General features: G+C 40.0%; 1 protein-coding gene across 3 annotated transcripts; it reads left to right on the top strand.

Annotated features, from left to right (window-relative positions):
* The first annotated feature begins 5,210 nt into the window (after positions 1-5,210).
* prkcsh (protein kinase C substrate 80K-H) lies at positions 5,211-16,724 on the top strand. Of its 3 annotated transcripts, none has more exons than XM_034190858.1 (18): positions 5,211-5,279; positions 5,591-5,766; positions 5,848-5,964; positions 6,106-6,201; positions 7,186-7,243; positions 8,169-8,286; positions 10,469-10,598; positions 12,526-12,610; positions 12,831-12,909; positions 13,165-13,248; positions 13,328-13,495; positions 13,577-13,670; positions 13,901-13,970; positions 14,107-14,196; positions 14,292-14,366; positions 14,452-14,551; positions 14,642-14,803; positions 16,529-16,724. In XM_034190858.1, the coding sequence occupies exons 2-17, from the start codon at positions 5,679-5,681 to the stop codon at positions 14,786-14,788; spliced, it is 1,599 nt and encodes a 532-aa protein (XP_034046749.1). In that variant the 5' UTR covers positions 5,211-5,279; positions 5,591-5,678; the 3' UTR covers positions 14,789-14,803; positions 16,529-16,724. The 3 variants fall into 3 exon arrangements, with proteins under 3 accessions (XP_034046749.1, XP_034046751.1, XP_034046750.1); XM_034190860.1 differs by having other exon boundaries at positions 16,512-16,724; XM_034190859.1 differs by having other exon boundaries at positions 14,642-14,807.
* The last annotated feature ends 9,772 nt before the right edge of the window (positions 16,725-26,496 follow it).

Raw genomic sequence — 26,496 nt, 5'->3', positions numbered from 1 at the left:
CTGCAAATATATGAATTTTTTAACATTTATGAAACACTTCTCTAAACAAGGCCATAGGGTCACTGACCCTAAAGAGATTCCCTCCTTGGCACAGTGATCTATTTCTTTTATTATTAGATAATAATAACAACAACAACAACAACAACAATAATAATAATAATAATAATAATAATCTTAGATTATTAATATACAAACAAAAATAAATTTAAGAAATATTACAATTTGAAAACAAATGCACCCGAACGTGATGACAGCTGCAACTGCATAATGCTAACTTTTAACATTGAAAATGCCATAGACATGCTAACGCATTAGCATCGGGATCCGGATCGTGAGCCTGATCACCACTAAAATTTAATCACTTGTTCCTCTTGTCATTTCCAACCACTCCACAAAATTTCATCAAAATCCATTCAAAACCTTTTGAGTTATCCTGCTGACAAACAGACAAACAAACAAACAAATCCACATATATTTTGTACTTTAGTTTTATGTAGGCTTACTATATACAAGTGCTAAATACACATTTTCTTTGTTTTTGTACTGTACAAGTGCTATGTGTAAATGCACAGGATTTCTGTTATTTGTACTTCTTTTTTACTATGTACAAGTGCTAAATGCACAGTTTTTTGTTTTGCAACATGCATTGCCTACAGTGAACAATAAACATTTATTTCTACAGCTTCATGTCCTGAACATTGTATTTTCTATTTTTCTATATAGTGTTTAGAGGCTGCTCAGTAGTGTTTTTAATTTTGATTGACTCGGGGCACGATTTGACAGCATAGTTCAGTTTTCAGCACAGAATGAACTGTTTTGAGGTGAAAGTTTGGTTTTAAAGAAAAGTCTGGGGTTTTGTGAATGTCGCTTGAAAATTGGGTTTTGTGTTCACAGTTTAGAGAAAAGGAGAGCGGTTTTTGCGAAATGTGACTTAGCAATTGAGAAAAACTGTAATTTACCAGGACTGTCAGTAGTTGCTTAAACACAGGACAAATTACAGCTCTGCCAAAATAAATCAACACCTCTCTCAAACAGATTTAAAAAACAAAAAACAAAACTGAACATTGTAATCCTCATGAAAGAAAGATTAATTACAGTGATGGTTTACTGGTTTATCTAGGTGTACCTAATAAAGTGGCTAGTGAACATAACATAAAGCATATAATAAAGAATAACTAGAGCACAAACCTCTGCCAACACTAGTTTCCAATTATACAAATTTTTACCTTGGGAAAAAAAATTCAAGGTCACAGTCTTGTTTGAAGTGGCCTTTCATAAGTTAAAATGTAATACAAAATATAAATCAAAAGGGCTTTTCAATGTTAATAACAAATATCTGCTAAATCCGCAATACAGATCAGATGTGGATCAAACTTAGCCTATTCATTGAGTGACAGTTTGCACCTCATTGTCACAAATGAGTGATTGAGGCACTTTTGATTGAGATATAATACAAAATGTACACCAAATAAGCTTTGCAATATTAAATTCAAATGTCCACAAAATCCACAATCTGGATCAGATCAGATGTCGCAGACCAAATGCCCCCCCCCCCCAAAAAAAATTGGTCTGCCCTGCCTTCACTGCGCATGCGTCATTTGGGACCACAGCAGCTCATCTGATTCTGAACCTCTACACCCAACACGATCAAAGGGAATAATGTGATTATTAACCATCAGATGGCAAAATAATTCTCTTAAATCATTCTAAAGTCAGTTTTAAGCAGAAACTAGGCCGTTTTAAGCAGAAAAGAGGCGATAATCAGTGCTACTGACGCTTTGAAATGATGGAGGTACAGTGAATGCAGCAGCAGCAGCTCCTCTGGCTGCTGCGCTCTGATCGCTTCTTCCGTCTTTTATTATGAAATAATGCCGAATTTATGTGGAAACGATTGTTGTACAAAAGCTTCAGATGTCTGTCACTGAGATAGATGATGACTGGAGTGCAGTTTTAACCCTCTGGGGTCCGAGGGCATTTTTTGGACAGTTCACTCGCCTGTCATAAATGTTTTATTATTGCTGTTAACAGCTCTCCCTGCTTTCCACAATCAAGATTTATGTCTCTTTTTTTCAGGACAACCTGTACTTTCAGAATATATAGGCTATAGTGATGTTTTATAAGTGTAATAAAGGTTTACAATCAGAAATAAGAAAGGAAAAAGTAAAGCGGCAAATAATTTTCCACACAAATTTATTCAAAACACACAGCAAACTATAATAAACAACTGTTTTGACACTTTATAAAGGTAATTTGAGGTCTTGTGTGAAAGACTGTACAACAAAAAGGTTCAAACAATAAACATAAATGCACATTTTGAACAAGATATACAAAATGGTCTATGCGTTTTGTTTGTCTTCATCTCAAAGCAATTTCTGTCTGCTATTTCACAAAGGTCACATCATAAACTTATACTTCTATGAAGCTGACTGTGTGTTTGGTCTCTCCTGCACTGAAAGCAGCTTTCACACTTCGAGGCCCATTTACACTCTGGGGAGCGGACCCTCCCCCCTCGCTTCATTGATATGGTAAACAGTGCTTTATGCCGGAGCGAGAGAGCTTGCCACAGGCTTATTCAATAACATTCACAGGCAAACTAGTGGAGCAATCCTGATACTCACACACTCTTTGTTTGAGCACGTGAGACTGTGTGAGAGGCCATCCATCTTCTCACTTTCACTGATCACTGTGCGTAATGGCGCAGGGTGCATTGGAGCCAGCAGCCAGGGGGCTATTCAAAAGGGCCAACTAGTAACACATCACTCCTAAAAACAATCTTTGGTTTATCGTGTGAGGTAAATCTGCCCTACGATTGGATTTTGGAAAACCATGTGACGGTGAACCAGTTCCGATTGAACAATCACATTGCGCACGTCATCATACAGCTTCTATGAGGAGTACAAAGATGGTGGACGGCTGGCTCGAAAGTCCGCAGAGTCAACTTTTCAGCAAAAAAAGAAGTAAGTTTCTATCTCATAAAAAGTTATTTATAATTTAGTAAAACTTGGTCCCAGCGTCATCCCCAGAGGATTAAGCAGAAACGATGTGATAATCGGTGAACCGCAACTGAGGCACAGAAATGACGCACGTGCAGTGAAGGCAGGGCAGAGCGATTTTTACGGGGGCGTTTGGTCGGCGACACCGGATCAAACTTTGTCAGATGACAGTGAGTGCTAACCTGCACCTCACCTTCAAATATGAGTGTGGGGCATGTTTGATCAAGATATAGCATTAAATGGGGTTTTCAATGTTAAATTTAAATGGCCACAAAATCTGTAAACTGGATCAGATTTCTATCAAACTTCATCAGTCAATAAAGGATACAATCCTTCATAGCGCTCTCAAATGTGAAAGAAATTTGATCTTTTTGACACAGTTATGAATTTTTGAAAATGAATTCAGTGTTTCCAAGAGGGTTTCCAAGATTTTTTCCTGACTTTAACCTTTGACCTTGAAAACTGAATCAGTTCCCCATCAGCAGCCTGAATGAGGAATTCAAGGTGAGCCGCACTAGGGAGGTGCTGCAATACAGAGAGTCATGTGACCCAAAAATCTCTCAGGTTGGGATTGAAGTCAGGACCGGGCGGAAATGGAGGGCAGCAGAGGCCGTAGATGTCGCCGAATCACGGCTGCGGCACAGAGCTCTGGTGGGGACAGTGGTGCGGGGAAGAGCAGGCCTGGGCTGCAAGACAAAACCTCGCTATGACAAGGCAAAGGGGAAAGATAAGAGAGCACTGCTCCTGGAGGAAGTGCGAGCGGCAGTTGAAGAAGAGAGAGCAAGCAGGATGGTAGGAATGCGGCAGCAGGGAGCCTGGACGCGATGGAAGGAGGCAGTGGAGCGTTAAGTCCCTTGGACCGAGCTGTGGAGAGCCAAGCCCCAGCGCATAAAATTTCTGATCCAGGCTGTCTATGACGTACTGCCAAGCCTGTCCAACCTGTTCTTGTGGGGGAAGGTGGAGTCTCCAGCGTGTGCTCTGTGCCAGAAGAAAGCGACCCTGGAGCACATCTTGAGCTGCTGTCCGAGTGGCCTGAGCGAGGGGTGCTACCGTTGGCGGCATAACCAGGTCTTGAAGGCCATAGCAAACACCATCTGCATGGGGATTACGCAGTGCAAGCGTCTTCGCCCAGTGAAGAAGACCATTTCCTTCATCAGAGCTGGGGAAGAACCAACAGCTGCCGCCAGGACCTCTTCTGCTGGCCTTCTAGCATCGGCACAAGACTGGGAACTGAAAGTGGACCTAGAAAAGCAATTAAGGTTCCCAGAGAATGTAGCCAAATCATCTCTAAGGCCAGATGTGGTGCTGACCTCAGTGAGCTCCAAGCCGGTGGTGCTCCTAGAACTTACGATCCCCTGGGAAGATCGTATTGAGGAGGCCAATGAGCGGAAGAGGGCCAAGTACCAGGATCTGCTGGAGGAGTGTCGTCGCAACGGATGGCGAGCAAGATGTGAGCCCATTGAGGTGGGATGCAGAGGGTTCGCCGGCCAGTCCCTCTGCAGGGTCTACAATATCCTGGGCATCACTGGGGTCAACAAGCGTAGAGCCATTAAGGAAGCCACAGAGGTGGCAGAGGTTGCCTCAAGGTGGCTGTGGATGAGGCGAGGAGATCCGTGGGTAGGGTAGCGCTTCCTGGACACAAGCTGGGGGATTGATCACCCCTGGCTGGGTTGCCCGGAGGAGAGTGTATGATATTTGAAAGACCTGAAACACTCTGTGATCCCAGGTAACATCACTGATGATGTGTCCAGGATGCATCACTAGTTGATGTATGTTACAAGTGGGCTCCAGGCTGTTCACAAACAAACAAACAAACAAACAAACAAACAAACAAACAAACAAACAGGGGCGAAAACATAATAACACCACTACAATTGTTGTTTGTGCGTGTGAGAGAAAAATCTACCAACGCTTACCTCTACTGGTTTTTAGCCCGACAACCGGCCTGAATTAGACCGGATACTGGCCTCTCTCTGCTAGCCGGTGATTGGTTAGCGGCTGCAACGCTGACGTCAGCATCACGTTGTGTGGCGCGAGCGCTGCTCTCCTATTGGTCACCTAAATGGAGGCCAGTATCTGGCCTAATTCAGGCCGGTTGTCGGGCGAACTGGTCTTTTCTTTCTTATTGGCGGTTGACGACCCTTGTCCACCAATCACGACAAAAGTCATGACGTTGCCCAATCAGATGAAAACAGCACTTAGGGGCAGGGCTTTGCGCGTGCGCTTTGTTGTTGCGGAAGTAGCGACGTAACAATCAGAAATTATTAGCCATTAGCTTCTTGTTTGGTAAGACCAGCCCAGCCACCTAAGAAAGTTTTCATTTTCGTTATAACTCTTTGCATCCTTATATTGGAGATGCTGCGATTATGTAATTTTTTTTGTCTCGACGAAAATGTGATTTTCTGCTAGTTGAACGGAAACAAGTCCCAGTAGCTGTATTAGCAAGATTCGCTAACTAACTAGCATTGAGCTCAACTGTGCTGTAGCAGTTATATGTAAATAGATTATGTTTTTAATGCCTCTTTTAAACCATTTTATGTACATGTACGTTGGTATCATCCATATTCATTCGTATTTCCTTTAAATGTGATTGACAGGCAAGTCGTCAGTTGCTGATTCTCACTAAACTCTGACCAAGTGTGGAGCAGCATTATCATCATTATTATTATCATCACCGTCATCATCATGCGCTGTCAGTATCTTCTGCTACTCTTTCTGAGTTTGGGAGGCTCAGCAGTGGAAGTCCAACGTCCTCGTGGTGTCCCCCTGTCAAGTAAGAGCTCTCTGAGGCTTCATCAGCTTAGTAGAGATTTCAGGCTGTCTGGACACTGACTCAACTGTTCAACATTGACAGAACGGCAGTTCTACGAAGAGGATAAGCCTTTCACTTGTCTGGATGGCTCCCACACTATTCCCTTTGACAGAGTGAACGATGACTACTGTGACTGTCAGGATGGCTCTGATGAGCCAGGTGTGTTTGTCAAATATCTTAACTCACTGCATGTCACTCAAATATATGATGGGAAGTTTTGCCGGTGGTGTTTCTGCTGCGATTCAGTGTGTTTAAGTTGTATAGCTGTTTTGCACATTTACGAATGACACTTATTTCCAGGCACAGCTGCTTGTCCCAATGGTAGCTTCTACTGCACTAACACAGGTTTCCGACCTGCATTCATTCCTTCCTCCCGCATCAATGATGGAATCTGCGGTAGGAATAGTTCTCTTACAATGTACTTATTGACTCATTTATGTATTCTGTGCATTATGCAAACTGAGACAAACTTGGAGTTTTATTTATTTTTAAGTCCTAAATCTGACTGCTGTTTCTAGAAGGGTGCTGCACACTTTCAGTGAAGGAGTGCGGCTCTAAAGCTGATGTCATAGCTGCTGAAGCAACTCTGCAGTTTATTTTTTGCGAAGTGGTTACAGTTACAGCAGCCGTAACTCTAAATCTTGGGGCTATTCTTATGGTAGCTGCCGTAATTGATGTTCTGTGACTGTGTGTGTTGCTAGCGCTTTATTAGTGTAGTGGTAAGTATCCCTGTCTGCCATGTGGGAGACAGGAGTTTGATTCTTTGACATGGGAATTTTTTCCCTTCATATCAACCAACATTTCATGTTTCGATTATTCCTTGGGTTTACTTAACCCTGTAAGATTTGGGCGATAAAGGTTAGGGTCACGTCATCGCCATAATAATAACCTATCAACACATACTTACGGTTAAAGTAACGATATCCGTGACTTTTTTGTATTACCAGTTTATTTTTTTTATGTTTATCTTAAATGATTTTTATTTATCCTTTATGATCATTGTTTAAAAAAAAAAAAGCCTCTACAGCTGAAGCTCTGAAATGTTGGTGTTGTTTTTAAACCAGATTTCATTCTAAAGACACTTTAGAATTAACTTTCCGCATCAGGGAAATTAGGAGCATCATGCAGTCGTCCGATCGCCCCATTTGCTTGCCACTGTCGAGCAGGCAAGCGGTAAGCTTTGTAAAATGTTTTTTCTTTTTATTTATTTTTGAACAATACTTCGACTTCCAGACGACGGTTTTGTGCACTGCTGAGAGTCTAGTGCAGCATTTCAATATGATCTAGGTCCAATTTTGGAACATTTCCAGTTTGCATACTGCAAGGAACATAGGTATGGAGTTGAAAAGATTTTGTTTAATGCCATTATATCCTCTGCAGATTGCTGTGACACAACTGATGAGTACAACAGTGGTGCTGCCTGTCAGAACACCTGCAGGTCAGGAATACCCCAATTTGGACTCCAACAAGAGATTTTCTGAATATGTAAAATCAATTGCCAGCATTGCTTTTGAATTTTCAGAACTATACTTTGATCTGCATCCTGTAATACTGACTTGCTGAAGCTATTACTAATGATTGTCTTATTTATTCATTAGTGTCCATGTTCAAAATGTTGGACACGTGTATAAGAGAATTACTACTGATGTAAATTCTTAACATGCATGCTGTTCGGTAGTAAAGGCTGTTTGGTCCAAAGACAACCGTAGTCTTGCCCCAAGGACCATCTTGTTGGCCTCTTGGTCCCTCCACTGTCCACAGGTTTTTGATATGCTGACAATGAAATGTTGCATTGTTAGGGATGAATAACAGTGTAATTTTGATTAAAAATAAATAAATAAAAAATTCACTTGGATCACAATAGAAGAATTTAAACATACAAATTTTATACTAATCTCCTTTAATGCACGTTAGGGCCCTTTTAGGCTATTTTTAAAATACACCCCCTTAAACAAAAAAATTGGTTGGAGGATAGGAATGATCTTGTCTCGGTACCTGACCGTGAGTATTGTAAGTACATGTCCTCCTAAACTGTTTGGTGAACATCAGTGAAACATTACATTATGGTAGTACCCTATTTTAAGATGCACATGAAGGAAAACAGTTTTGCTCTGAACACTTTTATGGAGAAATAACTGGACTTTTGTCTTTAATTGAAGAATCATACTGTGATACTGATATTGAAATCATAAATGCAACTCCTCCTAAACCACTTTATGGATTTCCTGTTTCAAAAATAGTTTCCCACAGTTTTTATTGCACCAAACTGCCAGGTCTGTATAGGTATAGGAGATGTGATTTCTTTTACATAATGCAAATGTGTGTATGTGTCATCACGTCCCCCCGTCCCCACTGTTATGCAGGGAGTTGGGACTCAAAGAGAAGGAATCCCTGCAGAAGATGGCAGAGATTGCCAAGGAGGGATTTCTGCTTAAACAGCAACTTATCCAAGAAGCAAAGAGGGGCCTTGAAGAAAAAAAGGTAGGATGAGCAAGAACACATCTTGGGTGGTAGTTAGAGATGGGAATTGATATCTACTGATGCCATTCTCCATTCTGCTCATCCTTCCGGTTCTTACTTTATGATCAGTTTCTGTGTGGAAAAATGTATGCCTACACAGGTTTTCAGTGTCAATGAAGCCATTTTCCTTTCTTGACGCAGAGTTTGATGTCGTGATACCAGACATGACATTATGAGTGATACTTTTTTGCAATGCAGAAGTGTCAGAATAACATGGCAGTACTGGCAAAAGGAATTGATTCTATCTAAGGCAGTGATTAACTCATCCAACCTGCTGAAGTCAGTGGCTGCAAAGAAAACCTGCACCCTCTCTGCCCTTTCTGGAATAGTTTGGACACCACTGATCTGAGGCATATACAATTCTGATGCAGTGAAAAATTTTGAACCTGTTCTCTATTCCCATCCCTAGTGTTGATGGGAGTGTGTTGTTGTATTAATCTGCAGGTACCAGACGTGCAAACACAAAATGTACTACAAAGACATCTAAATATTTATGCACAAGCAACTGCATATTATAATATTTGACCTAAAATTCTAAACCATAACCAGCTCTACATTCTACTGCAGTTGTAGTTGTAGTAAGTTTTGCCAGAGGTGGAAAATGACACTGAGCTGGAGAGCAAAAATGACTATTCTTGTGTTAATATAGACAGGTCAGCAAGAAGAAAAATTGTCATCACTTTAAAAAAAAAAAGTTAATGTTATTGTAAGTTTTATGAGTGTGACCATTAATCAGCACCATTCAGGCCAAGCCATTTTTGTGTTCAGTCCCATTTGATGTGACCATAATATGTCCAGTCTTCAAGTAGGGCTACAAGTAACAGTCATTTTTGTTCTTAGTTGAACTGTCTGTTTTTGTGGTTGTTTAAACAGTCTACAAACTACTTTAAAAAATGACAAGGTAGTTACAATTTCCTGTATAAATGGAATGTCTGTTTTTATTACCGATAATCAGTGTACAATGATATTGAATGACAAATTGTAATATTAATGCTGCGTTTACACATAACGACAAGTCACAAATGCCACGAAGTGTACATTCTTGGCCGCTGATCACGAATGTGATTATTCGGGCAGAGGCGTCAGGTGTCCTCAGGAACTGCTGCAACCTGTTACCACACGTTACGATTAATGGCACGTGTTGCTGGAGAATTATCAGGAACCAGGAGGAGGAGACGGACAGAGCCAGATATGTGGCTTCATGCGGCTCTCGTCTCGCGCATTTTCCCAAACATCAGGCGCATGCAGCAGATGGAACACCTGCAGGAGCGCGCTGAAGAGCACTGAAATGAGACTTTTAGCTGACTTGGTGTCAACAATCAAACTGAATGTGGTGCAGCAGGGTTTAATTGTGCGCATGCTTCTTCCTCTGCCGGACTGGAGGAGGTGCAGAGATGTCTGGCTGCACGTGAGTCTCCTCTCGCTCCTCTGGTTCAGACTTGTTCTCCCGCTCATCTGTTACAACAGCAGGTGGAACACCTGCAGGAGCATCCTGAGGAGCTTCAGCAGGAACTGTGGATTGACAAGTGGAGCCGAGTTTAATTGTGCGCACATGACAGAAAACTGATTTGTCATGGCGCGCAGTGAAATGTGACGCCACGTTACAAGTCGTGTCAAAACTTGACAGTTTCTGTGTCACTTCATAATAACGCGTGACAGTTTGGGCTCCAAGAACCATCACAGGAACCACTACGAACGTTGTCACGTTCTATTAAGGATCACTACTCATCAAGGCGGATCAATACGCTCAGTTGCGACCTCCACGACATGAGATGAAATGAGGGTGGTGCGTGACATTCGTGGAAGATTTTTTTGACAGGCAAAAACATGCTCCACGAATATCAAGAATATCACGCACCAACGCGCTCTATTAAGAAACCTATTCAGATGCGTTGTCACATTAAGAATGTCAGGAATGTGTCACGAATGACAGAAAAATGACATTCGTAACACGTCTTGCTTATGTGTAAACACACCTTTAAGATCTTATAGTGATGTATTTGCAGTTTTATTGTGTGAATTGCTTGAACAATTGCTGCAACTGGTTGCCATTTGTAGTCTTACTAAGTAGGTATGTCATTTCAGAGTTGTTGAACCTACACTGGTTTATGTGTTGTTTTTTTTTGTTTTTCTCTTTCAACAGACCAAATTGGGAGATGTTGAAGCCAGCAAGAAAGAGCTAGAAAACACAGTAGAGGCGCTGCGAACTGTTAAGGAGACTGCAGAACAGCCAGAGAGGGAAGCTAAAGAGCGCCACCTGAAGGCTTGGGAAGGTAAATTGAGATGGGGAAAGTGTTTCTCCATTTGTTGATTGTGTTGAATGTAGCTTGTTCCATCCTGTACATCCATAAATGTATTTTTAGTGTATTTAGCACCAATTTATACCTAGACATACCTAAATTAAACAGATTCCTCAACAATTACGATCCTTAACTGGATATTTAATGGAAGTAATTTAAATATTGGTGTTTGTTTTTATGAACATGAGCTCACATTACATACAGAAATGCCCGTGTGGCCTAAAAAAAACTATAGTAAATAGACAGGTAGACAGATATGGCTTTTTCAGGGCAAATGCAATAGTAATAATGCAGGAGACCAGTTGCCTGCAGTTTAAAAAAAAAAAAAGTCTCAAAGTTGTCCAATTTTAGAATAACACAAACTATTACCACAAGCTGTGTCAGGGTTGTAGGTTTTTTTTTTTGTGTGTATGAGTGTACGAGGTCTGTTAGAAAAGGATCAGACCTTTTTATTTTTTGCAAAAACCTGATGGATTTGAATCACGTGCGCTTGCATGGGCAAACCTTGAACCTTCGTGCACATGCGTGAACTTTTTCACACCTGTCGATTGCATCATTTTCTGGTAAGCAGCCTTTGTGTGGGACGTGTGTTGTGCGCTCGGCAGATTTTCATTTCAAGGAAAAAGATGGAACGACTGGAGCAGCACCATATCAAATTTTGCCAGAAACTGGGCGACAGCCAGGTGGAAACCATTCGGATGATTCAGACGGCTTTCGGTGACTTTTCAGTCATGCAACTATCTGAGAAATTGTGGAAGAGGTGGGCATGTCACAACATGTCCTGTAAGACTTCCAACACTGAGGTGCTTTTGCGCAGCCGTCAGCAGCAGCATAAATTTCACCACCAATCTTTTCATGGCCAAATCTTCTGTCACAGTGGAATGTACCGAAAAAGTGCTGGTGTCCACCTCTTCCGCAATTTCTCGGACAGTCACACGATGGTCCCGCATCACCACAGCGTTCACTTTGGAAATGATCTGGTCATTTCACCATGTTGATGGCCGACTGGAGCGTGGCTTGCTCTCCACCGTTGTGTGGACGTCTTTAAACCGGTTGTACCGCTCCTTAATCTGTTTGATGCCCAAAGCATCGTCACCGAAAGCCGTCTGAATCATCCGAATGGTTTCCACCTGGCTGTCGCCCAGTTTCTGGCAAAATTTGATGCGGCGCTGCTCCAGTCGTTCCGTCTTTTTCCTTGAAATGAAAATCCGCCGAGCGCACTGCACACGTCCCACACAAAGGCTGCTTACCAGGAAATGACGCAATCGACAGCCGTGAAAAAGTTCACGCATGCGCATGAAGGTTCAAGGTTGGCTCATGCAAGCACACGTGATTCAAATCCATCAGGTTTTTGCAAAAAATAAAAAGGTGCGATACTTTTCTAACAGACCTCATAAATGTCAACTTTTTTCATTGGAGGTTTTTGAATTTGATTACATCTCTTGTAATGTGCGTTGGATAAAGTTGATGTGCCTACAGCTCAAGTTTTTTTTTTTGTTTTTGACGTCTTCAAACACTGTACCGGACTTCCTTCGTTTTGTCAATATGAAGATTATTTAATTTTGCACAAATGACAGAATCTCATAAAACACCACTCTGTACAGATTAAAAGTCATCAAAAGCAGTGTCTGTATTCACACATCCCATTCATGAAATCTTACCATATAAAATGTCAACTTTTGTAATTAGCTTCACTACGTAATCATCACATTCAGAAGTTTTCCAGAATATTCTGCAAAATTCACGCATAGCATATTAGCAATGTGCCAATAAATGGAATTGTTTAAAGTAAGGCTGGTCTCTTGAAATGTATTTTTCTTGTTGCACGTAAAACTGTGTGGATGTATGTGCACATCACCATAACTGCTGGTAAAACTGAAAACTATTAAAACTGTTTCAGATGTAAAAGCTGTGGCTCGCTTGGAGAAGGACAAGGCTAAAATGGCTGAGGCTTTTCTTGAGTTGGATGATGACGCAGATGGATTGTGAGTTTTGCTGCCTGTCAGAATGTTCAGCCGTGATAAATGAGATTGAAGGAAAAGTGAATAAATAATAATTATAATTGATATTATAATAAAGTGTAGTATATTGGTGCAGAAAAGAATGTCATTTGTAAGCTATGTGGAACCATGTTTTGATTGGTATGCTGCTGTGCATTTCATGATTAGCGATCCTGCAGTGTTTTACCATTTTGTTTGCTCTCAGCATCTCAGTGGCTGAGCTTCTGTCCCATTCAGAGCTTGACCCAAATTCAGATGGTTCATTCGAAGAGACGGAGGCTCAGGTAAGGTATTTTCTGCCATGCCCTGCTTATGAAGCTGCCAAATAGTCGTATATATTATCCCCACCCATCCCAGACAAAATTATTTTTATTATTTTAATTGCATTAATAGTATTTGGGAAATAGAAACAGACTAAATGCTGTGCAATTGCAGTGTTTCATAATCTGACTTTAGTATGCCACAGGTTCCTAAATGATGCTTCACACACCTGCTAATGTATGGTGGACCAAAAAAAAGGATTTTATTTATTTTTTCAGGAGCTGCTGGGAGGAGTGCATAAAGTAGATACAGTGACTTTTGATGGTGTTTGGAATAAAATTAAAGAAGAATATAGATCAGAGGTAAGAACTTGATTGTTCTAGGCGTGAAGTCCCAGTATGAAGTCCTTGCTATTCTAAATTTGACACTTCCTGACATCAGGCCAAAGCAGACGCCCCACCAGTGGTGGAGAGTCCACACGAGGAGGTGAAAGAGCCCGTCTCAGACAACGAGTCTGAGCAGTACCCAGAGGATGACTTTCACGAGGAAGACGATGATGACGAAGAAGAGGATGATGATGATGACCCAGATGAAGGCGATGATTATAAAGTAAGATCAGCGTTCCTTTTTTAAAGGTGGAGGAATTGCTTGATCCTTGGTGAGTCATGGCATCTTGTCACTGATTTGCAGAGTCCTCCTGTGAAGCACGCTGAAGAAAAGAAGGATGAGGATGATGCAGGTGCTATGCCACCCTATGATGAAGAAACTCAAAATCTGATTGATTGTAAGTGACTGACTCATGCTTTAAAACGTCAGAAGCACAGCTGTGACTGGAAAGTTTAATGTGCTACCTTGAATTTTGATCACTTTTTTCTGACAGTGCAAATAAATTATTTATTAGAAAAGCAGTCAGTTATTCAACAGCTACTCGGCATGTTGTCATTTTAAATGCGAGTCTTTGCTGTGAGTTTATATTGTTAATTCAGTGTGTGTGTGTGTGTGTGAAATCTTCAGCTGCTCAGAAAGCCAGAGATGAGTTTGACGAGGCAGAGAGATCTCTTCAGGAGGTGGATGAACAGATCCGGTAAGTGCTCACCCTGAATGTGAATGATCTTCTCTCCCAATAATTTAATCAGTGTTTGGTACCAGTGTCTTTTTGTTTAGCGCTAAAGATGATGAAATACAAAACATATTCTTTTGGGTGTGTGTTTTATCTGCAGGAACCTTCAGAAGGAGATCTCCTTTGACTTTGGACCCAGTGCAGAGTTTTCTTACCTTTATAGCCAGTGTTACGAGCTGACCACCGGCGAGTACGTGTTCACACTGACTTTTGAAGCGTTTTGCATTTTCTCATTACTAATCACGTGTGAGGTTTATTAATGAAGGCCTAAATTTTTCTTTTTAGGTACATCTACAGATTCTGTCCATTCCACAAAGTGACTCAGAAACCCAAATATGGCGGCTCAGAAACTAACCTAGGGTAATGGCCGTCTGTGCTTACTCTGGTTCTTCCAGGGTATTTTAAGTGGTTGCTTAACTCATATTTTATTAATTGTTCTGACCAGGTCATGGGGAAAATGGGCCGGTCCTGATGATAATGTTTACTCTGTGATGATGTACGAACATGGAACTGGGTGCTGGCAAGGCCCTAACAGATCCACCAGAGTAAGGCTCCATTAGTTAGAGCATACATCGTAACCTTGAATGTTCTTAATTGCACAAAGTGTGACATTCTGGTTGTTCTTTGTCTTTCAGGTTAAGTTATCCTGTGGAAAAGAGACCGTTGTGACTTCTACATCAGAGCCCAGTCGTTGCGAGTACCTGATGGAGTTTACCACGCCTGCTGTCTGCCAGGAGCCTCAAAGTCTGGATTCCTTTCTCCATGAGCATGTAGAGCTCTAACTCTAATTACACTTGGTTGGTGAGTTACTCCAAAAAATTATGCATTTATTTTTGTGGAGAATACAAATAATTGATGTTGGATTATATGCTTTCCTGAATCAGTCTTACAGCCGTATTATGTCTCTTTCCTTTTTTATTTTGTACTTTTAATGACAATGCTGTGGACTTTTAATGACTGGAGCTCTTGGTGAAACTCTGTTCTACCTGCATTAATGGTAAATTTCCACCAGGTGGAAATATTGCTTCATTTCAAGAACCTTTGGTATAGCCTGCTGTGGGACACCGTTTCTTGTTTTAGTAGATGACAGATGAATCTGATGTATGCTTCTCAGATAAGATGATTTCACTATGTTAAGGCATTAAATCAACAAATGTCTTGTTTAACATTTTCTAGTTACCCTGAAGTAGTGGAGAGACAGTGCCACTAAATCCTTAAAGTAGACCTGCATTGAAATAAATGTAGTCAGATCTCAGAAAGAAATAGCTGATATGTATTTATAAGACCCTTATGAATGCAGTAAAGTAAATCTGCAAGCCCAAATTTGTAATTCAGCGGAGAAATCTTCATTTAAAAATGACAAATTTGCAGCTAAAATTTGGCCCTCAGCGAAAACTGTTTGTACATTGCAGTGACGTCCGGCAGAAGACGAGTGCTGCCGCCTTCAGTCCGATCCCGCATTGAAATTGATTTTATCTGTTAGTGATGTTACTGTTATACACATCCTGGTTTCAGCATCCAAAAGTAAGCAGCAATGAATTTGAAATACAGCTCTGCATGCTCAAATCAGCGGTGACATCGACAGTGGACGACGTTCTTCCCCGACGCCTCGCTCTCTGCCTCCGCTGTGCTTACTGAGTCTGCGTGCTCGGTAAACGCCGAAGCTGGCCACTCACATCGCCCCCGTGTCTGCTGTGCAGCCGGCACCACATCCCTGTCTGCTGAATGGATGTGCAGCCAACATGGCAAAAGTCCAGACACTACGCTCGCTGTTCTGATGCGGAGCGGCTGGTGACACCTGTTGCTGCAAGGACAGACTTCTTGCGGCAAAATCCGCAGCGCCGCACGTCTCGGTAATCGGAGCCACAGAGCTCCATGGCTGCTGAGAGAGGTTTATATCTTTTTAATGACTTGGATTCTTTGCAGGATCCCGCCTCCGTACCTCGCGACGGTAACACCGGAGGCGAAAGACAGTAGATTTTCAATGCGACACTACTCAATCAAACGGCCGTATGAAAAAGTCCCCTAAAATAATTTTAAAGCACAAATCAAAGAAATGTGTACTCACCAAACGTGCCGCAAGAAGTTTTAAAAAAGTAGATCCTTCCGTATAAGACAAGAAAAAGGTGCAGATGCAAACTGACATAAATCCACAAATTACAGTTGGCGTGCAATGCATGCTGGGATAGGGTCTTTTCCCTGACGTCTCGGCAGCGTCCCGGATGTGATGACAGTTTTGCGGAGGGCTAAATTTTAGCTGTAAATTTGTCACTTTTAAATGAAGATTTCTCCGTTGAATGACAGATCTGGGCTTGCAGATTTACTTAACTACATTCAGAAGGATCTTATGTGTAAATATAAGTAATTTTTTGGTCCAAAGATCTGACTGCATTTATTTCAATGCAGGTCTACTTTAAATGAACCTACAGGGAATAATTGTGACATGACAGTTTCTAGTAACAAGTGCGACATGATAACTTAAGAATGAGTCACTGATATGAATGGTTTGCTGTGTTTTGCAGGTTGTTCTTGAGGGACCACAGCTGCACAAGCAACATGAAGTTTGTGAAGTAGTGTCACCACTTTGGTGTTTATGAGTAGTTGGGGTATGCTGTCTGCACTTATAATTTCCTCTTCTATATGTTGTATTGTTTGTTTCTTGTCAAACACAGTGTCATTGCAGTGTTTTCAAATAAAGTTAATTTTGACATATTCCAAGCTGTTGTGTCCAAGGTTGTCCTTGAATGTAGGGTCCAGGGACTGTGGACTGTTCAGGTTGAATGTAAATTTGCTCTAAAGCAGCTGTCTGCAATCAGTGCAACCTGTTTGTCAATTGAATTAATAATGGGTGTTTTCACAAGTTACTGTCAATGAATAAAAATAAAAAGTTTTGATGACTACATTAAATATGAATCTTACTATAGCTGCATAAACAATCAGGTCCATAAGTAGTTGACAGCAACAGTTCTTGTACTGTTGCCTCTGAATACCTCCACAATGGAGCTGAAATTAAATGATTGAGATGTGATTGTAGCTGGGTTTAAAGAAATCCCATTATACACTCTGCGATACTGGGCTGCCCCAGATGAAAGATTAGCATAATGACAGAAATGTGATATCTTTGGTTATTTTTCTGAAACACTGGTTCCAGGTCTCACAGCGTTAGCAGCTTTCATGCAGTCAACGCTAGCCTGTAGAAAAACATGAGTCTGATATTTAAGGTGAAAAACATTTTCAGTGTGCGAATCGTTAATGACCTATGTGTTCTAACCACCAATAGAAATGCAATCAGACATGAGCTAATAATCACTGCGACACTGGTGGTACACATACAATGGAGATAAAGCTGGGCCCATCTTGTCCTCTTCTATAGAGTCACATCCACAGTGTGGCTTGCAATAAACTTGGAAGATTGCTGAAATTTCAGTGAATTTTGCAAGTGATTTTCTTTAAAACACTATTGTGATCAGGGGAGGGCCATGTATTATACATAGACCTTCATAATCCATCACAAATGGACATTGCACTTAATAAAAAAATATTAGCCCTGTAGGCAAATTTTGTTCATTTTTGGAATGCAATTTTTTTGGGGGGGGGGGTGCGTATTCAAGGATGCTGAAGTCAAATCTGCTGTATGTCGGGATCCAAAATGAGAAAACCAATATGGCTGCCGCCACCAAGCCAAAATCAAACACTTTTCGACTAAAGGTAAAACCTGAATGTAATGTGTTTGTAGGTCTCCATATATGGGAAATTTCATGTCATGCTCACATTTAAGATTAAATGTAAAGAAAATGCTTGATACCCATACTTGGTTTAAAATATCTTTGAAAATGGTTGATTACTACTGGATTATTTTATTTTACTATTTTTGTTTTAATATCCAGTATCTTTCTCACAGTATACTTAGCAGTAACAATTAACAGATAAACTCATGAAATATTACCATCAGTTTGGTTAAGATATTGTAATAGATACAAATGCACTTTAAACAACCTACATGTTGTTACATAAGAGACTAAGGGAGGTGATGGTTTAGTGGGTAAAGCGTTGGGCTTGAGACCAGAGGATCCTCGTTTTGAATCCCAGCCTGACTGGAAAATCACTGAGGGTCCTTGGGCAAGGTCCTTAATCCCCTAGTTGCTCTAACTGTGTAATGGTACCTTGTACGGCAGCACCCTCACATCGGGGTGAATGTGAGGTAGGGTGCCACTCAAAAATAAAGTTTCTAATTTTCATTGCCCCCCCCCCCCCCCCCCAAATTTGTTCATAATATGAAAAGAAAAAAGGTGACAAAATTTGGATGTATTCTGATAATATTTACTGGTATTCAGTATAACAGTTTCAAAGTTTTGTAATTTTTTGAAAAATTCGGATATGACATAATTGTTTTAACATAAAAAAAGATCAGAATATTGAAGAAATCCTTAAAATGAAGACTAGCAGCTGCTAGCAGTTACTTCAGAACTTAATAAGTGATTTTTAAACAAAAACAGATTAGCACAAATAATGACTGAAATTGTCACAATGTTGATTGGTTGTCCACAGATGATGTTGCTTCAACAGCAGCGGTGGTAAGTGTAGTAAAGTTGGACTTGTTAGTGTTTGGAAAGTCACAGCGGTGTTTCTCCACCACTTGCAGCAAGAATTGTTTCCGTTCCTCTTGATTGGTCAGAACTCCATTGAATGCCTGAATCAAGGCCACCCCTTGAGATGAGAGTTCACGTGCAGTCAATCGGAACTGGGAACGAAAGATGTATATCTTCAAACTGTATATGAGCTTTGCCATCCACCTAGCTCACTGGAATGCCCCAGGAGCCTGAATGTGTACATCATTGCAGTCAGCTCCCAGAAACGGCAATGACAAGTGCAAGAGTTCACGGTAATCATCTCTGGGATGAAACTCTTAGTTGTTGCCAAATGAAGCAAATATCATCCTTAACTGGATTGAGAGTTGACGCTATGAAACCTACATCTAGTCCACTTTCGTAGCTAGACTGGTCAACTGAGCCCCAGTATTCACGGAACCTCTGGAACAACTTGATGTTTGGTCCACTAGATGGTCCCATAACTGTATCAAACACCTTTGCCACCATTAATTCCATAATATGATCTCTGCATGCTAAGCTGGTCAGATCCCTACCCAGCATTTCTTCTAGTAGTACACAGGCACCAGCACGGACTCCTGTGTTGCTGGCTGTGGTGTCAAAGCACATGAACTTAATGTGATCAGTGCAGTTCCATTCCTCAATGAGATTAAACACTGCAGTTGCTTGTGCCTGACCAGTTCAGATCACAACTACTGCTTGCCATCATTTCTGTGAACCTGGAAAATGTTTAAAACAAATTTTTGGCCATTAAAGTTAGTGATTCAGCTGACGCCCAACTATACAATTTATACATAATTACTTGATATACAACCCCTGGCAAAAATTATGGAATCACCGGCCTCAGAGGATGTTCATTCAGTTGTTTAATTTTGTAGAAAAAAAGCAGATCACAGACATGACACAAAACTAAAGTCATTTCAAATGGCAACTTTCTGGCTTTAAGAAACACTATAAGAAATCAAGAAAAAAAGATTGTGGCAGTCAGTAACGGTTACTTTTTTAGACCAAGCAGAGGAAAAAAATATGGAATCACTCAATTCTGAGGAAAAAATTATGGAATCACCCTGTAAATTTTCATCCCCCAAATTAACACCTGCATCATATCAGATCTGCTTGTTAGTCTGCATCTAAAAAGGAGTGAACACACCTTGGAGAGCTGTTGCACCAAGTGGACTGACATGAATCATGGCTCCAACACGAGAGATGTCAATTGAAACAAAGGAGAGGATTATCAAACTCTTAAAAGAGAGTAAATCATCACGCAATGTTGCAAAAGATGTTGGTTGTTCACAGTCAGCTGTGTCTAAACTCTGGACCAAATACAAACAACATGGGAAGGTTGTTAAAGGCAAACATACTGGTAGACCAAGGAAGACATCAAAGCGTCAAGACAGAAAACTTAAAGCAATATGTCTCAAAAATCGAAAAATGTACAACAAAACAAATGAGGAACGAATGGGAGGAAACTGGAGTCAACGTCTGTGACTGAACTGTAAGAAACCGCCTAAAGGAAATGGGATTTACATACAGAAAAGCTAAACGAAAGGCATCATTAACACCTAAACAGAAAAAAACAAGGTTACAATGGGCTAAGGAAAAGCAATTGTGGACTGTGGATGACTGGATGAAAGTCATATTCAGTGATGAATCTCGAATCTGCATTGGGCAAGGTGATGATGCTGGAACTTTTGTTTAGTGCCTTTCCAATGAGATTTATAAAGATGACGGCCTGAAGAGAACATGTACATTTCCACAGTCATTGATGATATGGGGCTGCATGTCAGGTAAAGGCACTGGGGAGATGGCTGTCATTACATCATCAATAAATGGACAAGTTTATGTTGATATTTTGGACAATTGAAAGGATGTTTGGGGATGATGAAATCATTTTTCAAGATGATAATGCATCTTGCCATAGAGCAAAAACTGCAAAAACATTCCTTGCAAAAAGACACATAGGGTCAATGTCAATGAGCAGATCTGATTTGATGCAGGTGTTAATTTGGGGGATGAAAATTTACAGGGTGATTCCATAATTTTTTCCTCAGAATTGAGTGATTCCATATTTTTTTTTCCTCTGCTTGGTCTAAAAAAGTAACTGTTACTGACTGCCACAATCTTTTTTTCTTGATTTCTTATAGTGTTTCTTAAAGCCAGAAAGTTGCCATTTGAAATGACTTTAGTTTTGTGTCATGTCTGTGATCTGCTTTTTTTCTACAAAATTAAACAACTGAATGAACATCCTCCGAGGACGGTGATTCCATAATTTTTGCCAGGGGTTGTATGTGAAACATATCAGTCCATTGAGCTGCCTGTAAATATCCACATATCTGAATGAAACTTGTAGCAGTTAATATGCTTCATAAAAGGAAAAAAATTAGGGTGTGGGACCTGGAAAAAGTTGAAAATTTTTTTGGCCATAATAGTGAGTGGCACCCTAATGTGAGGCATTATTGTAAAGTGCTTTGAGCAACTGATGCAGATGGAAAAGCACTATATAAATGCAGTCCATTTACTATTAAAATGATGCTAGCCAGCTAACCTGCCCGCATGTTTTCCAACACAGTACACAAGATGGGTGTATGATGGGTCGATGTTGTCTTTGACAGGTACCAAAAACAATCAAATCAGGTACAAGGATTAAACAAAAACAGCGCCACCAACCAGTACAACACAAAACTGAAAGGGAGTCAGTGGCTTTCCCAAAAGACTGGTCCAACTTTTTGACAGTTAAGGATAATAAAGCAGATTTTGCTCTTTTCCTGTCAAACCATCTGAATACACACAGCCCAAAAGGGGAACCAGGGATTGTAGTGTCGGGTGGATTTTCCGAGGTGAGCACTGTTATGTATCACATCTGAATCTCGCCATCTTCTCTCTACAGGCTGACCATGACATGACAGCTGATTTTACACTCCATCCATGCTCACATGAAAACAAATAGGATGAGATACAGACATGCTTCTTTTAACTTTTGGCACACTATGACAAAAAAGGAATGTGCATATCTTTATATGAAGGCTGGCACATTCATGCATGAAATTCACACGTATTAATTAAATTGCATTAATTAACACATTACTTGCCTTCCATCCTGTTATTGGCTGTGATAGTGTGTTTCACTTCAGTAGCCACAGTAAGAAAACAGCCTGCAGGTGTTCAATCATCACATTGATCTTCTTGAATAGAAAGGACCCTCTAACAGAAGACATACTGAGGTTGACTGAGACGTTCACCTATAAGATGTATTTTATAACCTTTATTTAACCATATTAGTCCCAATGAGATCAAGATCTCTTTTGCAAGGGAGACCTGGACAATTATAAAGTTTCCTACTGACCTAACCTGCATGTCTTTAAATGTCGGAGGAAACCGGAGCACCCGGAGGAAACCGGAGCACCCGGAGGAAACTCACGCAAACACGGGGAGAACATGCAAACCACACAGAAAGGCCACTGGTGGGAATCGATCCCATGCTGAGGCAACAGCACTAACCACTAATCCACTGTGCTGCCCTGGTTTGCCTGAGGTTGATACATGTAACAAAGCAAGAGTGATGTGGTTTTGTATAGGTCATGCACAAGACACTGCCACCATCCTCATGTGAGATCACAAGCTACTGTCTGGAACCAAGCTCATCTGCCACCAGTGACCCATATGGAATGGATGCATGTGGATGTGCCACGTCTACTCTCAGCCACCTATTCCAAAAACTTGCAGGGAGATCACGTCCTGTGGTTGTATCAAGGGGTGCCTCATTAAAGGCAGCTGTAGGAAAAATAACATGCGATGCATGGAGGCATGCAGCTGCAGGAAATTTGGCAACTCCTGACAGAACATTGAAGAGGATGATATGTGCAGATCTACACACTACACAGTGAATATATATGTCACATGTAATAGAATTCAATGGACGTCAACATTATTTGACCTTTACTTTAGAGTCCAAGCAATCAGCACAGTCAAAACTATTCCATTTATTAATCCAAGTAGCTCAATCAACAGTTTGCACCATTTTTTACTAAAATTGGAGCAACTTTAACTTTTGACCCCTGTATAAACTGAAATTGACCTTTCTTAATTCACCATTCTTAAGGTTTTTACCCCATAACTCCATAACATTCAGTCATAGATAGTCCAAACTATACCTTTTTGGAATCTTTATGATCAGACAAATAATGTGGTATTGGAGCATTTTTATATTTTAACCCCTGTGTAATTCTTCAATTGACCCCTACGTGGCCGCCTACTGAAAATTCAAGTGGCCCGTTGGTTTTTTTCAAAAGAGCAATGTCTAAGGAGAATTTGTGCTGGATTTGGTGCTTGTATCACCATGTCAAGTATTGTTTCAGTTATTTGCTGCACTATTTGTTCCAAATTTACTGCAGTCATGTCGATTAAAAAGTGATTGTCCAAATAATTATTGGCCCAAATGTACCCAAAGTGTTAAAATGGCCTAAGCAGAGGGTCACCCCTTTGAGTCTGGCCTGCTTGAGATTTCTTTCTCAGTATCATCAGAGGAAGATTTTCCTTACCACTGTCGCCTGTGTGCTTGATGCTATATAAATGAAATAAATTGAATTGAACTGCACCATGAATGCAAGCATTAGAACAGAATGTACTTAAAGTTTGTAGTGTTGACAGCAATAAACACAAGTCATTCATATTTGTAGCTTTTATTTTTTTTTTTCTGGCATGTAAAGTACAAATAATTAAACAATTCCATGAAAAAAGTCTTCAAGCATCTTCAGCTGAAATCCCAGTAATAAATATCCTAGACTAAACTGAAAGGCTTTTTTTTTCCTTCTTGTTCTTCATTTTAAAGTTTTGTCATTGTTCATTTGGTCATGTTTGGAAGTATGAGATTTAATATTTCTTCGACTGACGTTGGTGTCAGAACTGTTTTGATAATTTTTCATCTTTTTGATTTGTTCTACAATTCCAGGAAATATGTAAGAAAAAACATCACTAAGTTACTGCGGCCCCTCTCTTAAATAAATAGACACAAAAATACGGTTGGTTGAAAAACACAAGGCCCACTCGCCCCTTTATTACCCGAGAGGCTCCCAAGAAAGCCTTCCTGAAGCTGTTCTGAATTCAGAATCGATTGACGGTGCTCTTGGCCCACTTTTTCACTTAATTAAACATGTTTTTTCTACAAAAAGGCAGATTGTTATAGATATGTGTATTATTTTCCATAAATGAGTACCATTGCAATCTTTTTTCTTTTTAAGATCTACCAGTCAGCAACAGGAAAACATCTTGTATAAGCATCAAACCTTGGACGTTACCCTATTTTCTTGACTTGTTGCTGTGCCACCAAAAGGGCCGCCGCCTCTCTACGGGAGCGTCTTGTGTGTCGTGGGTTTGAGTGGTTGGAAAAACAAGACTGTGATTAGATTAAATAATTAAAAGATTTTCATTTAACAAGACAAACAGAACACAGGCAGTAAAGGCATAACATCTAGCACACAGCATGTATGTTTATACACGTCAATTAGTTAAATATAGCAGTGCATTCTTTGACTATGGAGAACTTATCCAAATCGTACTTCTAAAGCTGTTTTTCTATTTGTCCCCCTTTTTAAGAAACAAAATGATGTAACCACAATTTTGGCAAACTTAAAATCTTTTAAACTTGCAAATATAATGAAATAAACCATAAATATACACAAAACATACTTCATACGAGGCAATAATAATAAGAATAATAAATAGTTTTTAAGTTAACAATAAGTTAAAACTACAAGCTTAAAAGTCGCCCAAATAATACAAGTTTGTTGGCGCTATTTTGGATTTTTTTTTTCCTCTTTAAATTATTTTATGTTGCAACAAAAGCTACCACAGACTTTTACAAACACAATCGAACACAGTTTGATTGAGAGAAAAGAAAAGCAAAATCTAACTAATTCTAAAATCTGCATACACTGTAAAAACTGCAACTAATTAAATAATGGAAGGGAAATAACAAACTGTACCCAATCAATGCATCCAAGCAATCTTTGACCCATGTGTGTTCTCTATGGCAACATCAACAACACAAATACGCTAATTTAACAAATGAGTCTTGATATGTAAATAAAATTGATAAATTACAAGGAGGAAAATGGTATTTGAATTTGATGTGGGCTGTAACTGACAATATATTAGAGAGTATTCCGTTCAAGGACGTCAGCCAAATGTGCAGTTTGTCAGAGCTCGCGCGGTCAGAGCACACGTGTCCCAGGGAGTGATTGCGGGAATCTGCAGAGCTCTCGTCACTTGTCTGCTAGCGAATCTGCTCATTTATCATCTTTTTGCATGAACGTTTGCTCCTTTCGCTGTTCTGCGAACCATTTCAGTGTGACGTTTATTTTTTTTCTTCAAAAAATATATATATTATTTGTTCTCACTCAATATAAAAACAAAGCGCATTGCACTTACTGTTCCATAGGAAAGTCTTTTTTTTTTTTTTTTTGTCTTTTCAAGTGATTACTGTTGTTGCTCAAGCAGTGTAGTACTGTTTCCTGCCACGATCCTCAGCTCTCTGCTGTACACTACGGGGACGTCATTAAGGTGTTTGAAGCGTCATTTCAGACTATGGGTTTGGCTCCTCGTCTACTGTACTACGTTGAACATGGCAGGGCAAGTCTTGGTGGTTCCAAACATCCACCACTGGTTGCAGCACTCCTACTGTTTTTATTTATTTATATTTATTTATTTTTACCGTTAACGAATTGAAACTATATAAATCAATTTTGTATCTGGACATGGCAGCAGCATTCATTCTGTATAGTAATGCCAGTGGTGGGCTCAGCTAACCAGCTAACAGTGAAGCTAACTTTTGCAGATTAGCTTTTCAGCTATCTTGTAAAAGCATTAGCAGGCCAATTAGCTTCCACAAAATTTAGTTCTGCTTGTTTTAAAGCCAGCTAAAATATTTTGAAATAAAGTTTAATGGGAAAAAACATTTGTAAACACAAAAGTCATGTTTGTTCTTGTTGGAGCTACTAATCCAATAAGCCAAACTGACATTGCACAAAAATAAGCTATTGCATGGAGGAGATTTAGGTGCAGGAGGCTTTATACTTTTTATTTGTTCAATACTTGCTGTACTCTGAAGAAACTATAATGGAAGTTGATTAATTTCATTTGTTAATTTAATTATTTATGTATATCTTGACCATCATCTGATCTTGGCATGCTAAACCTTTGCGGGAACCTCCATGTTTATGATTCAGCAAATTAACATTTCAGCTCTTTGGGTCTGTGTTTTAGAACAACAACTACAACCAAGCCAAATCAAAATTATTGCTAGCATTAGCTAAATATTTTTTCAGTTTAACATGATCACAATTAAATTTTCAGTTGGCGGATTAGCGGTTAGCTGCGCCCAGAACTGTGTAATATCAATTATATTGGGGGGGGGGGCTGAAACAGTGTGAGTCTAATCAAATGGTGCTATATTTGAAACAAAGGTGAGCCTGAATATGAGATGAACTGATTCATTAAAATATATTTTCGATATGTCTGTTTTCAGACATCATTCGACATCTTTGTGAAATGTGTGCAAATATTTATGTTTATGGAAATATTTATGCAAATATTTATGCAATTTTGAATCTTTATGCAAATATTTATATTCATGGATTGCTTGCAGCTGTTCAGTTTAACGATTTTAGCATTTACAAACTGGTAAGCACAACTTAGGCATTCAAAAGTAATGATGATAACAAAAGTTGTAAAGGGTCCCTCTTCCATACATAACACATTTGTACAGCAGTAATTCAGGGAATAATATCGATGGGTTTAATTTACCCTTCATGGTGCAGACTTGCAAAGAAATTCTTTGGCAAAAAAAAACAACTAATCTAATCATTAAGACTCAAGCTCAGTTTTTC

The sequence above is a fragment of the Thalassophryne amazonica genome, chromosome 16 (genome assembly GCF_902500255.1).
Source record: "Thalassophryne amazonica chromosome 16, fThaAma1.1, whole genome shotgun sequence".
In the NCBI taxonomy this organism is placed as follows: Eukaryota; Metazoa; Chordata; class Actinopteri; order Batrachoidiformes; family Batrachoididae; genus Thalassophryne; species Thalassophryne amazonica.
The sequence above is the reverse complement of the archived record's forward strand: the minus strand, read 5'-3'. Positions and strand labels throughout refer to the sequence as shown.